Consider the following 13,703-nt stretch of genomic DNA (forward strand, 5'->3'; position numbering starts at 1 on the left):
GTGGGGACCTCGGCGCCCAGGGGCCAGCGGACAGCGGTGAGCAGGGAGGGAGAGCGTCCCCTTACCTGGATGGGCCACTGACCTGGAGTAGACTCCCCGCACCTGCACACAAAGATCACACCGTGAGACGTTCGGGACAGCCTCTGGCAGAGGGGCCTAGTCCAGGCGCCCAGAGAGCCGCCCAGAGACATTACCTGAAAATCGCAATAAAATAGCAGCAGCCAGGGGTGCCCCCAGCACAGACACAGCAGCTTCCTCATGGCTTCTCGGAGGCTGAAAGGCGATCCGAGTGCAATTCCTGAGAGTCCGTGACAACGTGTGCTCCCTAACTTTCACTTCCCTGGGAAAGGGACATTTTCACAGGGTCCGGAAAGCAAGAAATCTGGTTCTCTTTAGCGTGTGAAACGCAGCCGTCCTGGAGAGCCGGCGGGTGTTTTCCTCCTCGTCCCCAAACCTGAGCGTTCTCAGCGATCGGCGCCCTTCCAGGACGGTCCCCAACTGGCCGCAGCTCACAGAGCCCCGCGGGGCCGTCCGTGTTTGCTTTCCTTTCCGGAGTCTTTGTCTGTCTGCAGCCAGGCTGGCAGTCGGACCCTCGGACCCTCGTCTCTCACCTTGACGCGGGCGGAGCTGGACGGCTCCGAAGGTCGTCCCCGAGCTCCCGCCCGCCCCGCTGCCCAGCTCCCGCTCTGACTCAGGCTGACGCCCCGTCCGGCCCCAGCTCTGGGTGGAGAGGGAATGATGTCAGGCTCTCTCCTTAAACTTCGTTCTGCTTCTCTATTTATACCCCTGGCTGCTGCCTCCTTCCTGGGTCCTAACACCAGTCCGTCGAGAACAGCCGGCCGACCAGACAGGCACGCGTGTCCGCGGCGACCGGGTGCTGCCTGCCAGCGCCCTCAAAAGCAGAGCAAACGTTCATAAACGGAAAACGGACCGCGAGCCGTAAGCCCTGCGTCGAGCTGAGCCTTGTTTGCCCAAAGGAAGGAGGCGATACGAGGATGGAAAGAGGAAATCAACCACACCCGCGTGCCCCCAGATAAGCGCGACCACGGTTCTCTCTTTAACCCTTTTAGAGGCGCGGGAAAGGCACGGGGTCGTTTACAGGGCACGCGGCGGACCTACGCTGTCCCCCACGGATCGTGTTCTCCGTGCGGCAACAGAGGCAGACCCTCACCCATCCTGCGCCTCGACCTGCTCAAGACCAGAAGTTTACCCCATCTACCCCAAATCCGTGCTCACACGCAGACGATTAGTCTCCGCTGTAATTTGCTGGTGACTTGACCAGTGCTTCCCGCTGTGGGCCGTCTCGGTGCCTGCTGGCTGTGTGTTCTTAGGCAAATCACTGAACCTCTCTGTGTTGCAGAGTCCCTGTCTATGTGATGGAGGCGGCCCCTCCCCCGCCAGGGTTGTAATGAGACAGGAGGCAATGCATGCAAGGCTCCTGACGCCGTGTGAAGGAAACACGTAGCGCTCCATAAATGCTCACCGTGTTTTGCAAGGAAAAAGTGTCACTCAATAACCGCCGGCTGTGATTATTATTATAAAGTAGGCAAGAACACCCAGCAAATGTCAGAAAATTGTACTGTGCCCCAAGCCCTGACTACAAATGGAATAACGTCCTGATTCCCAGCACTTCCTAAAGTCTTCCCAAGGGTTCTCCTTTCTGGGCAACCTCTCCCGTCTCCCCGGCCGAACAAAGCCAGCACCTTCCTGTTTGAACCGTGGACGTGGCATCGGATCACGGAGGCACCCACCGCGACCGTGGGAATGAAAACTGGACAGGAAGCAAATTAAGCGGCCCGCCCCCCCCCCCCCCAGGCATCTACAGTCACCCGCGGACTGGCTTTTGATCTGAACCCCAGAGCACAGCTTGTGCTAACTCACATCGCCTGCCCCTCCCACGTGTCCTTCCCGTGTGGAGACAAGCCTGCTCTCAATGAGGGCGGCGTTTCCGGGGTGTGCAGATTTGGGCAGGGGTGCATCACTGTGAGTGCCTGTGCTCACCTCCCTCAGGCCGTCCCCAGACAGCAGCCTGGCCCCGGGGCTCCCTCCCCAAAGCCCTCCCTGCCTCTGCCCCCTTCTGTCTTCTGTCCCCACCGCATTGCCCCATCTCTCCCCACCGAGACACAAGCCCCCCGGGAGCGGGGACGTTCTTCTGTCTTGTTGGGTCTGTATCCTCAGCCCAAGAACAGGGCTCAGTACCGTCCCCTGGTTCTACCGAGCCGTCATCACTGACGTGCCACGTGGTGTGAGCTCCGGGCGCACAGCGTGCCGCTTTGACTCACATACACCGTGAAACGATGACCACAATTCAGTCACCATCCGTCTCACAGAGACGCGCAGGAAAAAGGAAAAGAGGGGCGCCTGGGGGGCTCAGTCGGTCGAGCACCCGGCTCTTGATTTCAGCTCAGGTCATGATCCTAGGGTTGTGAGATCGAGCCCCGCATCAGGCTCCGCCCTCAGCGTGGAGACTGCTTAAGACTTTCTCTTTCCCTCTGTCTCTGCCCCATCCCTGCTTGCACTGTCTCTTTCTCTCTCTCTCTCTCAAAATAAAGAAAAAACAGAGAATCAATGTTTTCTTCCTTGTCCTGAGAACCCTTGGGATCCACTCCCCACGATGTTCCCGTAAGCACAGGGCGGCGGTCAGTGCGCTGAGCGTGGGTCTCCGGCCCTTACCTCACAGCGACACGTCCGGACCTTCTCGGCACCTTCTTCCACTCCGCACCCTCTGTCTCGGGTGACCTCACACCTGATCTCCACTTCTGTGAGTCTGGTGCTTTGTTCTGTTCTGTTCTGAGTCCACGGGTGAGATCATACGGCATCTGCCTCTTTTCTGACTTATTTCACTCAGCACAGCGCCCCCCAGCTTCACCCATGTGAAGGACGGCAGGACCGTCCTCCTCATGGCTGAGCCACCCTGCGTTGCGTAGAAACGCCACATCTCCCGTATCCAGTCACCCCTGATGGACGCCAGTTGGCTCCGAGTCTCGGCCGTCGAGATATATTAGGACTTGATAGGTGCTCAAAATTCAGTATCTTCTGAATGTGTGCACGTGTGTTTCACTTAAAGGAGAAAAGCTCTGTCGTGCTTTGGAAAGTGTGCACCAGGCTTGTATTGAGGTAGGTGTTACTTAAGCGTTTTAAACGGGACTGTAGTATCGCTATATTCAGAATCTAAACAGCTGTACTAGTAGAACATGGTAGAATGGGCTTGGCAGGGGCTGGGGGGGTGCAGTCACAAGACGAGTGAGGTCTGGGGTGCCTGGGGGCTCAGTCGATTCAGCGTCCGACTCTTGGTTTGGGCTCAGGCCACGATCTCACGGTTCATGGGTTCAAGCCCCACGCTAGGTTCTGTGCTAACAGCACCACGCCTGCTTGGGATTCTCTCTCTCTCTCTGTCTCTCTGTCTCTCTCTCTCTCTGTCTCAAAATAAATAATAAATAACCTTAAAAAAAAAAACCCAAGATGAGCAAGGTCTGAAGACCTAATGTGTAACGCGGTGACTGCCGTTGAGAACACCAGGGGGTAGAACTGAAATTGGCTGAGAGAATAAAACTCAAAAAACTCATAAAACCCAAAAAACACATACATAAAGAAAGAAACAAAGAAGCCAGGTGTGAGGTGAGGGATGTGTTAACTAACTCCCTTGTGGGAACCCCTCCATATATCTATTATCTATATAGCATGTATCAAATGATCACACCGCGCGTACTTTAGATATAACAATCTTATTTGTTGATTATACCTCAACAAAGCTGAAAAGGAAAAAAAAAGAAAGTGACCCTAAATCCTCATTTGGCTCTAAATTCATTAAGCGTTTCCAGGGATGAAGCAAAGCACGAAGCCAGCTGAACGGGGCGACGTCACCGGGTGACTTACACATGGGTGGCAGGTTCCAAGTGGACACTGTCCTTGTGCCCCACAGGGGACAGCTTGGGACCTCGTGAGGAGCACGGGGAGCCGCCCAGACTCTGGACGTCTGAGGGTTGTTGGGGCCACAGGTTCTTTTTTTTTTTAATGTTTATTTATTTTTGAGGTGGAGGGCGGGGGCAGAGAGAGAGGGAGACACAGAATCCGAAGCAGCTCCAGGCTCCGAGCTGTCAGCACAGAGCCCGATGCGGGGCTCAAACCCACGGACCGCAAGATCGTGACCTGAGCCGAAGTCGGACGCCCAACCGACCGAGCCCCCAGGCCCCCCGAGACCACAGGCCCTAACGCCCATGCTCATCTCCCCGAACGGCACCTCCCCCGGCCACACCGCCTCCCTTCCGGCAGGCCATTCTCCAGGGGCCAGCATGGCCTCTCCCACTCAGCCGATGGACATCTGGGGGGCCCACGGGCCACAGGCACTGGCATGCAGAACTGGGGGTGCTTAGTGAGCACCGCTGACCAGAGAGTCGGGGCCTGTGGGTAAACAGCCCTTCCCCTTCCCTCTGGCAGCTCAAGAACCTTGAACTGATCTCCCCTACCCCCTGCTTACTCCCCTCCCTGGACCGCTCCTCCTGCCTGTTTACTCCCCCATGACTTCCCCTCCCGCCTGCTTACTCCCCGCCTGACCTCCCCTCCTGCCTGCTTACTCCCCCCTGTAACCCCCCTGTGACCTCCCCTCCTGCCTGCTTATCCGCCCCCCCCCCCCCGCCACGCTGACGTCTTTGCTTGCAGAGAACCAGGGATGAGACCGCCCAGCAGGAACATCGGTCCCATGGGTCATGGGCATCTGGAGTCGTGACGGCCCTGAACCTTCGCACAGGGCTCTGCCTGGACGCACAGGTGTGAACCTGTGGGGGTAAAGAAACTGCTTAGTCGGTGAGGACTGGTTCCAGCAGGCGGCTGTGCAGCAGATACTGCGAACTGCCCTTCCTCTCCTCCTTCCTGTCTATGCAGAACCCCCAGGGTACTTGGTAGAGGAAACTCCACTAAAAAGGATCGCCTCCCACAGACGGCAACGCTCTCAGGGGAGACACTCACCATCACCCACCGCCAGGAGTTGCGGATCAAAACCCCGCGCCGTCCCCCACTCCTGTCCGGACGGCTAAAATCAACAACCCAAGAAACAACAGGTGCTGGTGAGGGGAGGCCCTTGGGCACTGTTGGGAACGCAAACTGGTGCGGACCCTTGGGGAACAGCATGAGGGCTCCTCAGAAAGTTAAAAATAGAGCTAACCTGAGACGCAGCAATTCCACCGCTAGGTATTTACCCAAAGAACACAAAAATACTAATCCAAAGGGATACAAGCATCCCTGTGTTTACTGCAGCATTATTTACAATAGCCAGATTATGGAAACGACTAAGTGTCCATGGACTGACCAATTGATAAAGAAGAAATTACACACACACACACACACACACACACACACGGACACTGGAATATTACTCAGCCATAAAAAGAACAACATTTTGCCATTCACAATGACATGGATGCAGCTCGGGAGTATAATCTAAGCAAAAAAAGTCAGAGAAACACAAATACCATAGGATTTCAGTCATATGTGGAATTTAAGACAAAAAACCAAGGCGCAAAGGGAACAAAGAGAGAGACAGGGTGGGGCGCCTGGGTGGCTCAGCCTGTTAAGCGTCCAGCTTGGGCTCAGGTCATGATCTCGTGGTTCGTGGGTTCGAGCTCCGTGTCAGGCTCTGTGCTGACAGCTCGGGGCCTGGAGCCTGCTCCTGATTCTGTGTGTGTCTCTCTCTGCCCCTTCCCCCGCTCACTCTCTCGCTCTCTCCCTCAAAAAATGAATAAACATTTAAAAAGTTAAAAAAAAAAAAAGAGAGAGAGAGAGAGAGAGAGAGAGACAAACCAAGAACCAAACTCTTAACCACAGAGAACACACTGATGGTCACCAGAGTCGGTGGGGAGGGGAGGGGGAACCACAGGCGGGGGAGGGGATGAAGAGGGGGGGAAAGGTGATGGGGATTGAGGCGTGCACTTGGGATGAGCACCGGGTGATGGATGGAACCGTAGAAGCACTATGTTATACGTCTGAAACTAATAGAACGTGGTATGTTAACTACACTGGAATTAAAATAAAAACTTTAAAATTTTTTAATAAATAAATAAAGGGAGATTTGGAGGTTGGAAGAAAAAAGGATGGCTTCCCTCCCAGCCAGGGTGGCCATGTGACCACACACGACAAGACACGGATGGAAGCATCTGGCACAGGCTTCTGAGGAAACGCTTTGAAAGGCCAGTCCCTTTGGATCTTTGCTCTTCCTGAAGGCTCTTGACCTTGACCCCTCTTTCTGGCTGGAGCGTGGAAGTGCTAAGTAGGAGGGCAGTGGCTCTCGGGCTGTCACGGGAATGGAGACCACATGCTTTTTGTCCTAGGACGTAGAAGACTGGAAAGAGCATCACCCTCCACAAGAGCAGGCCCCGAATCTACAAAACGGTCACTTTTTTAAAAAATGTTTAATGCTTTTTTATTTTTGAGAGAGACAGAGCACAAGCAGGGGAGGGGCAGAGAGAGAGGGAGACACAGAATCCCAAGCAGGCTCCGGGCTCTGAGCTGTCAGCACAGAACCCGACTTGGGGCTCGAACTCACGAACCGCGAGATCATGACCTGAGCTGAAGTCAGACGCTCAATCCACTGAGTCACACAAACGCCCCAAGATTTTGCTTTTATATCTGATTGTTAGGAGTTTGATGATCATGTGCCTTGGCAGGGGGGTGTGAAGGATTCCTCTTGTTTGGGATTGTCTGAACTTCTTGGGTCTGTAACAATGTATTTAATTATTTCTGAACATTCTTGGCCATTTTCCCTTTGAACATTTTTTTGTCTCCTTGTCACACTCTACTTCTGGAATTTCAGTTAGACAAGTGTTAGATTATTTGATATTGTGACGTTGCTCCTCATGCCCTGTTTTTTTAATTATTCTCTTAGTTTTCACTTTCTGCGCCAGCCTGGGTAAGTGTAAGGGCCTACGGTATGTTCACCGGCCCTTCCCCTGCTCGTCGTCTCCTGATGAGCTCGGAGGGTGCTTGCTCCGTAACCCATTCTGTTTTCAGCGACACCATTTCTGCTTGAAATATGGATCCCTTCCCACAACTGCCACCTCTCTGCAGAAGTTTCTCATTCGCCCCTGAGGGTTGTCCTCCTTTTCCACTGGAGCACTGAGCGTGGTGGGTGCAGCCAGGTCAAATCCTCTGTCTCCTGTTGTGGTTGCTCTGTCTCCTGATGGGGGGGTCGGCTTTCCCTTCTTGTCGTGTGCGTCCTTCTTTTAGAACGAATGCCGGGAGTCATGCGTGAGACCATGGAGACTGAGGCACTTGGTATTCACGCTGGTAGCATTTTCTGCTGAGCCCTTAGCGCATGTGTGGTCATGCACGCACGTGTGTGTGCACATTTGTGTACATAGGCACATACGCATCTATGTGCACACCACATGCATGTATATGCATGTGTATTCGTGGGTGGGTGTGCACGTGCACGTGTTTGCACACACACATGCAAGAGTGCGTTGCACAATAGGTATGCTTGTGCGCGTGTGTGCACAACTGTGTGCACGTATGACTGTGCACGTCACAGTTTGTATATACGTGCATAGGTGTGTGCACATGGATGTGTGTGTGCACGTGTGTGTATGTGCGTGCATGTGCACACACGTGTAGGTGTGTATGCATACGTGTGCATGTGCTAGGTCCATCTAGTCCGGAGTGGAGCTGGGTTTGGGCTCTGGGCCGTGTCACCGTCGGTGCACGACTGGCCAGGTCCCCGCGGCACAGCCTTGCTCTGGGCTGGGCCTCAGTTTGGCAGAGGGGGTCTCCGTGTTCCCGCTCCAACTCAGCTCCAGGCCTTCCTCGTGTGCCGGGACATCAGACCGTGTCTCCTCGAGCCCTGGCCTCTGCCAGAACCAGGGTGCTGCTGCTTGCTAGCCTGGTACCGGGGGGGGGGGGGGGGGCGGTGCAGCAGTTCTGTTTTCCAGGCCCCGTGCTTCCATGTCTGGGGGCTCCTGGGATCTGTCCTTCTCTAGCTGCAGAGACTTCCCCCTCCCCGCCATGCCCCAGGGGTGCAGCATTGGCTGTCCTTCCCCAGAGACGTCGGGACTTTGTCTCCTGGGCAGAAGGGTGGAGGCAGGCGTCCTGCCCGGGCACGGAGGCGGCCGCTCACTTGTGCACATGTGCCCCTCTGAGAGGCGCCTCCCGTCTTTCCCCCAGTGCCTGCCGGGTCCCGGAGAAGGGCCTGAGAGGGGGTGCGTGTTCCCCTCCGTGCACAGCTGCCCGGGCTCCGGCACTCATGCCAGCCTGCGCCCGACCTCTCCAAGCCCGTCACCAGTCTTCCGCTGCATTCTTCACACCCACGGGGGCTCCGTTTTCCTCCTGCACCCTGCCACGTGCAAGCCAATGCTCATGTCCCTTCTTCGGGGGGGACATGATTTTGAGCTGGGCAACTTCCCCAAATCCCTGCTCACTAGTGGGGTTCAAGAAAAGTGACGATCTGGGGTGTCTGGTGGCTCAGTCAGTTAAGCGTTGGACTGGGCTCAGGTTATGATCTCACGGTTCATGAGTTCAAGCCCTGCGTCGGGCTCTGTGCTGACAGCTCGGAGTCTGGAGCCTGCTTTGGATTCTGTGTCTCCCTCTCTTTCTCTCTGTGCCCCTCCCCCGCTTTCTCTCTCTGTCTCTCTCTCTCTCAAAAATAAATAAACAATGAAAATCATTGAATTTTACATTTAAAAAAAGTGAAGTTTATGGTTTGTCAGTTACATCTCAATAAAAACATGAAAGAAATAAACATTTTTCAGCTGACCACAAACTGGGAGACTCCATTGCCAGCCGACCAGTAATACAAGAAACATAAAAGAATTCCTTGGGCAGAATATCATGACCTTAGACAAACAGGGATCTGCATGAAGGAACGAAGATATCCAGAAATGGTTACAGCTGATGTGACTAGGAAAGATATTTTTACTTATTTTTGATTGCTGCAAAAAGAAAATCATCTAATGGGAAAAGAGTAGAATGTGCTGTGGGCTGGTAGCATATGTAAAAGTAACGTGGAGGAAAAAATCACAAAGGGTGGGAGGGAGGAAGTGGGAGTATACAGCTGTGAGGTGTGTATACCACACCAGAAGCGGTATACTATTATGGAGTGTAGTATGTGATGATTTTTTTTTAATGTTTGTATTTATTTTTGAGACAGAGAAAGACAGAGCATGAGTGGGGAGGGGCAGAGAGAGAGGGAGACACAGAATGCAAAGCAGGCTCCAGGCTCCGAGCTGTCAGCACAGAGCCCGACGCGGGGCTCGAACTCACGGACTGCGAGATCATGACCTGAGCTGAAGTTGGACGCTCAACCGACTGAGCCACGCAGCCACCCAGGCGCCCCTAGTGTGTGATGCTTTAAATATATATATATTATGATAGCCACTGAAAAGCCACTTAATAACCCTTAGGGCAACCAATGGAAAAAAAGGTTATAGAGGTACAAGTAATAAGCTAGTAATAAGGCATAAATGGAATCCTAACAAATTCTGAATTAAGTTGAAGGCAGCAACAAAAGGATAAAAGAAGAACAAAGAACAGATAAAACAAATAGAAAATAGTTGGCAAGAATAGCAGATTTAATACCAATCACATCAATCATTGCGTGGAATTTAGATGATCTGAACACCCCAAATAATAGAGATTCCCAGACTGGATAAAGACCCAAATATATACTGTCCACAAGAAACACATTTTAAGAAACACATTTTTTTTTATTTTAGAGAGAAAGAGAGAGAGAGAGAGAGAGCATGAGCAGGGGACAAGGGCAGAGGGAGAAAGGGAATCCCAAACAGGCTCCACACTCGGCGCAGAGCTCAACGTGGGGCTCAGTCCCACAACCCTGGGGTCATGACCTGAGTCGGACACTCAACAGACTGAGCCCCCCAGGCGCCCCAAGAAACACATTTTGAATATAAACACCTAGCTAGGTTAAAAAGTAAAAGGAGACAGGAAAACTCTATCTTGCCAACACCGAATAAAAGGAAACTGGAATAGCCATGTTATCAGAGTAGACTGCAGAACAAGGGCTATTCATTTTCAGGGTGAAGACAATCATTATAGAAGGACCATGGGATGAATTCAGCGATAGCACATATATATCTAACAGAAGAATCAGCAAAATACACAGTAGAAAACCAGCTATAATCGAAAGGAGAAACAGACCAGCCCACAGCTGCTTTCAGAGACTCTTCTCAGTCATCAAGAAAATAAGTAGACGGAAAATCACTAAGGATACAGAAGACCTGACCAACATTTTTAACCTAATTGGCTTAATGACGTTTATAAAACACTCAACAACAGAGAAATGAAATCCTTTTCGAGCGCGCATAAAACATTCGCCAAAATAAACGATATTCTGATCCATAAAAGAACCTCAAAAAATATGAATGATCAAAAGCATATAAAGTATGTTCTCTGATCATAATAGAATTAAACAGAAATCCAAATGAAAGAAAGAAATCTGGGTTTAAGGTGATGAAATGTCCTACAATTAGATTATAGTGATAATTACGTGACTCTGTTAATTAAAAAACACTGAATTGTACAATTTAAATGGGCATACTTTATAGTATATAATCTACCTGAATGAACAAGTGAGTTTACCAAGGTCACACAAGAAATACTTCCAACATAAAAAATCTATTGAATTTGATAGGCGAGCAATGAATGATTGGAAATTAAAATATGAAAAATGTAATTTGTAATAGCACCCAAATGAAATAGGTATAAATCTAACAAAATAGGTGCAAAGAGCACCTACATAATTGGAAAGATGTACTGCATTCTCAGGTTGGATGACAGAGTATGTGTAAAACGTCAATCCTCCCCCAAATAATCCCACTCAAATCCCACGAGGATCTCTGATAGAAATCGACACACTAATTCTAAAATGTACACGGAGAGGCAAAGAAACTGGAATAGCTATCAAACTATTTTGAAAAATACGTACAAAGTTGAACACTTCTGTACTGATGTCAAGACTTTCTATAAAGCTGCCGGTCATCGACAGAGCGTGAAACCAACGAAAAGACTGTACAGGCGAAACAGAAGAGAGAACGCAGAAATAGACCCACACCTACCCTGCCCGTTGAGCTCCAGCAGAAGTGCAAGGGATCATGATAGAGAAAGGGTAGTCTTTTCAACACGTGGATCAGAGCAACTGGATGTCCACATGCAAGAAAAAAAGACACTCTGAACATAAGGGAAGGGAAACAAAAACAATATAAAAACAGGGAGGGGGACAAAACAGAAGAGATTCATAAATATGGAGAACAAACTGAGGGTTGCTGGAGGGGTTGGGGGGGATGGGCTAAATGGGTAAGGGGCACGAAAGAATCTACTCCTGAAATCCTTGTTGTACTATATGCTAACTAATTTGGATGTAAATCTTAAAAAATTAAAAATAAAATTTAAAAAAAGACACTCGACCCATCCCCCGCACCGTGACAAAATCATAGTCCCAAACATAGAATCTAAAAGTGTAAAACTTCTAGAGGAAAACATAAGGAGAAATCTCTGTGGCCTCGAGTGAGGCGAAGACTTACTTAGAAAAGACACAGAAAGTACAAACCATACGAGAAAAAAATGAGACATTCCTCAGATTTAAAACCTAAGCACTTCAAGAGACAGCAGTAAGAAAATGAACAAAAGACTGAAAGAAAATATCTGCGAAACATGTCTCTTGATGAAAGTCACTCAAACCTCAATAAGACAAAAACCCGACAAAAATCGGGTAAAGGATCTTGAGGAGACGATTCACCAAAAAAGATGTATTGATGGAAATTAGCACATGACAAGGTGCTCCACAGCTTTAGCCTGGGATGCAAATGTGAATTAAAACCAGCAGGAGAGGGGTGCCTGGGTGGCTTGGTCGGGTAAGCATCCGACTTCGGCTCAGGTCATGATCTCGCAGTCCATGAGTTCGAGCCCTGCGTCGGGCTCTGAGCTGACAGCTCAGAGCCTGGAGCCTGTTTCAGATTCTGTGTCTCCCTCTCTCTGTGACCCTCCCCCATTCATGCTCTGTCTCTCTCTGTCTCAAAAATAAATAAACGTTTAAAAAAAATTTTTTTTAATAAAAAAAATAAATAAAGCCAGCAGGAGATACTGCTGTGCCCCTATTAGACGAGCGGAAAGCCCCAAGACCAGGTGCTGGTGGTGAAACAGAGGTAAAGCATCTGGCCCTCTGCTACATTACTGTCAAGAATGGCTCAGCCCCTTGCAATACGGTTTTGCAGTTTCACAAAAACCTAAATCTATCCCTCCATACGACCCAGCAATCACACTCGCAGGTGCTTCCCTGAGACATGAAACGCACAGGTTCACGCAAAAGCCCGTATGCACATGTTCACGGAAGCTTTCCTCATCATCTCCGAACGGCAGAAGCAACCCAGATGTCCTTCCCCTGTGAATGAATGGATCAGTAGACTATGGCATATCCAGAAATTAGAGTACTATACAGCTTTTCTAAAAAGGGAAACATACTGATACCCACAACAGCATCAAACTCAAATTTATTACCCCCGGTGAAAACAAGCCAACCAGAAGTCTGCAAGCTGTAGGAGTTCATTTACACGGCGTTCTCAGAAAGACAAAACAGATGCAGAACACGGGTCAGTGGGCATTAGCGGTGGTGGGCGTGGAAAGAGATGTTAACTATGAAAGGGCACGAGGGGAATCTGGGGGGTGTTGAACCTTCTCTATCTTGTCGCCATGGTGGTTACGTGACTCTACGTGTTTGCCAAAATTCATAGACCTGTACTCTGAAACAGGTGATTTCTTTTCTATGTGTGAATTACATCTAAATAAACTTGTCTGAAAATCCTGTAGGCTGAGAAGAGCCTAAGGTTAGAAGGAGCTTGGGTCCTTGGTGATGTCATGGGACTGCCATCCTCTCTGTCTGTTCGGCTGAGCCATCAGAGTGTACTTTTCAGTCATGTGCGCTTGAAAATAATCTCTAACCAATACATACAGTTGACGTGCCGATGTGGACCTCATCTTGACCATTCACCTAAGATAATTCCTCAGTCTCCAGTGAGTTTTCTGCTTTGTCTCTGGACTCAGCTGCTTAAACAGTCATGGGGTACCTGCCCGCAAGTCCATTTCATTAACAGATGGGATCTTAAGTGACAGTGAAGCGTTAAGTAATCATCATCTGTCATTGCCACCACCGTCATCACATGAACAATTAGCATATCATCCAGCAAACGATATAGTTCGCCATTAAGGGGTGAAATCAGCTGCAGAGAAAAAGACAATCAATTATCTTGCACCTTTTAGGAAATCATGCTGAACCACTGCAGCAAAACTAGCAATTAATTCTTTACTCACTGTCTTGGTGAATAACAATGTCAAGCTCCATAGAAACCTTCAAAAATGGTGCTGCATTTCAAGAGGTTCATTCCCAGGAGAGCCTCTCCCGACAGATACCAAATACTGAATTTCTTTTTTCTTCTTTTTAATTTTTTTTTAATGTTTATTTATTTTGGACAGAGACAGAGAGACAGAGCATGAGCGGGGGAGGGGCAGAGAGAGAGGGAGACACAGAATCCAAAGCAGGCTCCAGGTTCCAAGCTGTCAGCACAGAGCCAGACGTGGGGCTTGAACTCAAGAGCTGGGAGATCATGACCTGAGCCGAAGTCAGATGCTTAACCAACTGAGCCACCCAGGAGCCCCTTAAAATTAAAACAAATTTTTAGTGTTTATTTATTTTTGAGAGAGGGAGACAG

The 13,703-nt window shown here is 50.1% G+C and overlaps 1 protein-coding gene across 4 annotated transcripts in view; it reads right to left on the reverse strand.

The window, feature by feature from the left end:
• Positions 1-1,189, reverse strand: part of ADGRD1 (adhesion G protein-coupled receptor D1) — a 124,212-nt gene extending 123,023 nt beyond the window's left edge. For 2 of the 4 annotated variants that reach the window (XM_053206590.1, XM_053206589.1), the window contains exons 1-2: positions 195-986; positions 83-102 (exon numbers count right to left, since the gene is read on the reverse strand). Coding sequence is in view for 2 of the 4 variants with exons in the window: in XM_027044286.2 (XP_026900087.1) it covers positions 66-102; positions 195-260 (103 nt within the window). In the remaining 2 variants the exon portion in view is untranslated. Of the gene's footprint in view, positions 1-65; positions 103-194 lie in introns of all 4 variants that reach the window. The other 2 variants (XM_027044286.2, XM_027044287.2) reach the window with 2 other exon arrangements.
• Positions 1,190-13,703: the final 12,514 nt, after the last annotated feature.

Source organism: Acinonyx jubatus, chromosome D3 (genome assembly GCF_027475565.1).
Source record: "Acinonyx jubatus isolate Ajub_Pintada_27869175 chromosome D3, VMU_Ajub_asm_v1.0, whole genome shotgun sequence".
Classification (NCBI taxonomy): Eukaryota; Metazoa; Chordata; class Mammalia; order Carnivora; family Felidae; genus Acinonyx; species Acinonyx jubatus.